At 54.2% G+C, this 3,280-nt stretch overlaps 1 protein-coding gene across 1 annotated transcript in view; it reads right to left on the reverse strand.

Moving 5' to 3' along the window:
• Positions 1-308: 308 nt before the first annotated feature.
• The window catches only part of GALK1 (galactokinase 1), a 6,909-nt gene continuing 3,937 nt past the window's right edge, over positions 309-3,280 (reverse strand). Inside the window, exons 5-7 of the mRNA XM_021709269.1 lie at positions 978-1,128; positions 739-901; positions 309-653 (exon numbers count right to left, since the gene is read on the reverse strand). Coding sequence (XP_021564944.1) covers positions 582-653; positions 739-901; positions 978-1,128 — 386 coding nt within the window. The 3' untranslated portion in view covers positions 309-581. The remainder of the gene's footprint in view (positions 654-738; positions 902-977; positions 1,129-3,280) is intronic.

A 3,280-nucleotide genomic window follows, 5' to 3' on the forward strand; every position in this document is an offset into this window, starting at 1 on the left:
ATGTGACCCAGGAGTTTGTAAGCCAAACGCTGACCACCAGTGGAACCCTCAGCACCCAGGTGGAACAACAGTTCTTCCATACCTGACCCCTACCCAGCCCCCGCCGTGTCCTGGAACCTGGGCCCCTTCCCACCCCCACCCTGGGACCTCCTCACCTACTCCATCCTTGTACCACTAGGGGCCCAGCCCCCTGCATGCCAATCCCAGGGCCAGCTCCTCTGGCCCCAGAGCAAGGGTAGGTGTCCCCTGAGAGGCATGAAGGGGGCAGAGGCCCAAACCCATTTGTAACCAAAGAACTGGGACCAGCACAAGGACCCAGCCTTTATTCTGCACTTAATAAAAGGTTTTGCTACTGCTTGGCCCTGCCCTGTCTATTCTTCTGGGATCTCACAGGCACCAGCCTGGGGTAGGGGAGGGATGCTGACACCCAACCACACACCCACCTCTAGAGGCAGGTGGGTACCATGATTGGAGGCACAAGTTTATTGAGCACCCAGCTGCAGATGGCAGGTGCCGGACACAGAGCGTGTGACTCACTGCCTGCAGGCCCTGTGCCCGCCATGTGTCGTCCCCGGTGCGCCTCACAAGGTCAGAACCCTGGCGCCGGCAGCCGCTTGAGAGAGGTAGAAAGTGGCGGTACCGCTGTACTGCTCCTAGGGGAGGCAGGCCAGGTCTGAGCAACGGGCAGGGCCCTGGGACCCTGTCCCTCCTGCCCGCCAGGCCCCGACGCCCACCCACCTGTATGTGCTGCATGGCACGGGGAGCTGCGGAGGCCTCCAGCAGCGTCACCGTGCAACCACCAAAGCCACCACCTGTCATGCGGCTGCCATAGACCCCAGGCACAGAGAGTGCAGCCTCTACCAGCTGGTCCAGCTCTGGGCAGCTCACCTCATAGTCGTCCCTGCAAAGATGATATCAGAGTGTGGACCTGGGACCGGCCTGTGCCCAGGAAGTGTAGGGCACCCAGAAGGCCTCACCTGAGCGAGTAGTGACTTTCCACCATGAGGCGGCCGAAGGCTCTGTAGTCCCCTCGGCTCAGGGCGGCCGCTGCCTGGGCTGTGCGCTGGATCTCACCCACGACGTGCCGTGCCCGCTGGAAGCCCTCCTTGCTCACCAGCTCTTTGCCAGCTGGGGAGGAAAAGGGGTCAGCAGCCTGCCTCCCACTGCCTGGGGCCCCATGCATGTGGGGAAGGGGCTGTGACAACAGTGATGCCAGTGGGCCATTCAACAGCTATTATTTTCTGAGTAGCTACTCAGTGAAGGGTGGGAGGTTGGGGGTTATCTCAAGCTTGCTTCTGAAAAGCCCCCTTATCTCAGCGCCTCCCTTCCTCCTCTTTAAAATGGGACACCTTCCCGTGCTTTGGGAGGCTGAGGTGAGTGGACTGCCTGAGCCCGCGGGTTCGAGACCCGCCTGGGCAGTGAGACCTCATCTCTACAATAAATCAAAAAATCAGCCGGGCGTGGTAGCGCATGCCTGTAATTCCGGCTCTGGGAAGGCTGAGGCAGAAGGATTGCCGGAGTCCAGCAGGCGAGGCTGCGGTGGCCGGGAGCGGCCACTGTACTCCAGTCTGGGTGACTGAGTGAGACTCCAACCCAAAAAAAAAATAAAAATAAAAAACAAAAAAATAAATTAAATGGGACACCTGACACTGGGCACGATGGCTCGCACCTGTAATGCCAGCACTTTGGGAAGTCGAGGCGAGAGGATTCCTTGAGCCCAGGAGTTCAAGACCAGCCTGGGCAACTCACTGAGACCCTGTCTCAACAATGAATCAAAAAATCTGCCAGACTTGGTAGCACATGCCTGCAGTCCCAGCTACTTGGAAGGCTAAGGTGGAAGGACAGCCTGAGCACAGCAGGTTGAGGCTGCAATAGCCATGATTGTGCTACTGCACTCCAGCCTGGGTAACAGAGTGAGACTCTGACTAAAAACAAACAAACAAAAAAGTAAAATGGGATAAATGCACCATTCAGGGTTGAAGAGCCCAGGATAGAGCAGGAGGAGGAAGAAATTCTGCTGAGCACCATGGAGCCTCCAGGGCTGGGGCTCCAGAAGGGGGAACAGGAGCAGCCAAGGACTAACTTAAACATTTTAAAATGGTTTTTTATCTAATCAGAGAATCATGTTTCCCTTGTGGAAAATGTAGAAAAGTACAAAATAGAAAATAATAAGCAAATGGCCGGGTGCAGTGGCTCAAGCCTATAATCCCAGCATTTGAGAGGCTGAGGTGAGAGTATTGCCTGAGTCCAGGGGTTTGAGACCAGCCTGGAAACTTGGTGAGACCTCGTCTCTACGATAAATCAAAAAATTAGCCTGGCATGGTGGTGTGCGCCTGTAGTCCCAGCTGCTTGTAAGGCTGAGGTGGAAGGATTGCCTGAGCCCAGCAGGTCGAGGCTATAGTGGCTGTGAGTGTGCCACTGCACTCCAGCCTGGGCAACAGAGTGAGATTCCTACTCCAAAAAAAAAAAGAAAGAAAATAACAAGCTATATGCCATAAACAGCCACAGTGAAAATATGTGATATTTTCACATACTTCCTTCTAGTATTTTTCTACGTCTATGTTTTCAAAGTTGAGTATATGTAATACATTGTCACTTGCCCCTTTTTTTACTTAACATGATCTCAGAATCCTATCCTAAATCACCAAAGAAAGGTTGGCTGGGTACGGTTGCTCACAACTGTAATCCCAGCACTTTAGGAGGCCAAGACAGGAGGATCGCTTGAGCCCCCTTTGAGCCAAGGCTGTTCCAACTGGTTAAAGCTAAGTCTATATCAACAGCCTTGAGGGCCAAGGGGCCTTTGCTGCTTAATTCTGTGCCACAGAGGTTTTGGAGCAGGGGAGGGACAGAGCTGAGCTCTAGTAGACAAAACTGACTACTCTGGGCAAGAGGCCTGAGCTAGGAAAAGCAGGCATCAGGAGCCCAGACAGAGGCTGTGAAACAGGCCAGAGGTCAATAGGGGCGTGATAAAGAGAAACGAAAGGAGGGGACAGAGGTCAGAGGCAAGAGTGGGAGAGTGGCTTAAATGAGAAGGGACAGTATGTACTCAGGTGTCTCTGAGGGTTTTTTTTGAGTTGGAGTTTCACTCTGCTGCCCAGGCTGGTGCTCAGTGGCATGCTCACAGCCACCACAGCCTCCACTGGCTGGGCTGAGGCAATCCTTCCTCCTCAGCCTTCCAAGTAGCTGGGACTACAGGTGTGTGCCACCATGCCCAGCTAATTTTTTGATTTATTGTAGAGATGAGATCTCGCCAAGTTGCCCAGGTGGGTCTCGAACTCAG

Source organism: Carlito syrichta, unplaced genomic scaffold, assembly GCF_000164805.1.
Source record: "Carlito syrichta isolate Samal-C Ts95f unplaced genomic scaffold, Tarsius_syrichta-2.0.1 Scaffold170021, whole genome shotgun sequence".
Taxonomy (NCBI): Eukaryota; Metazoa; Chordata; class Mammalia; order Primates; family Tarsiidae; genus Carlito; species Carlito syrichta.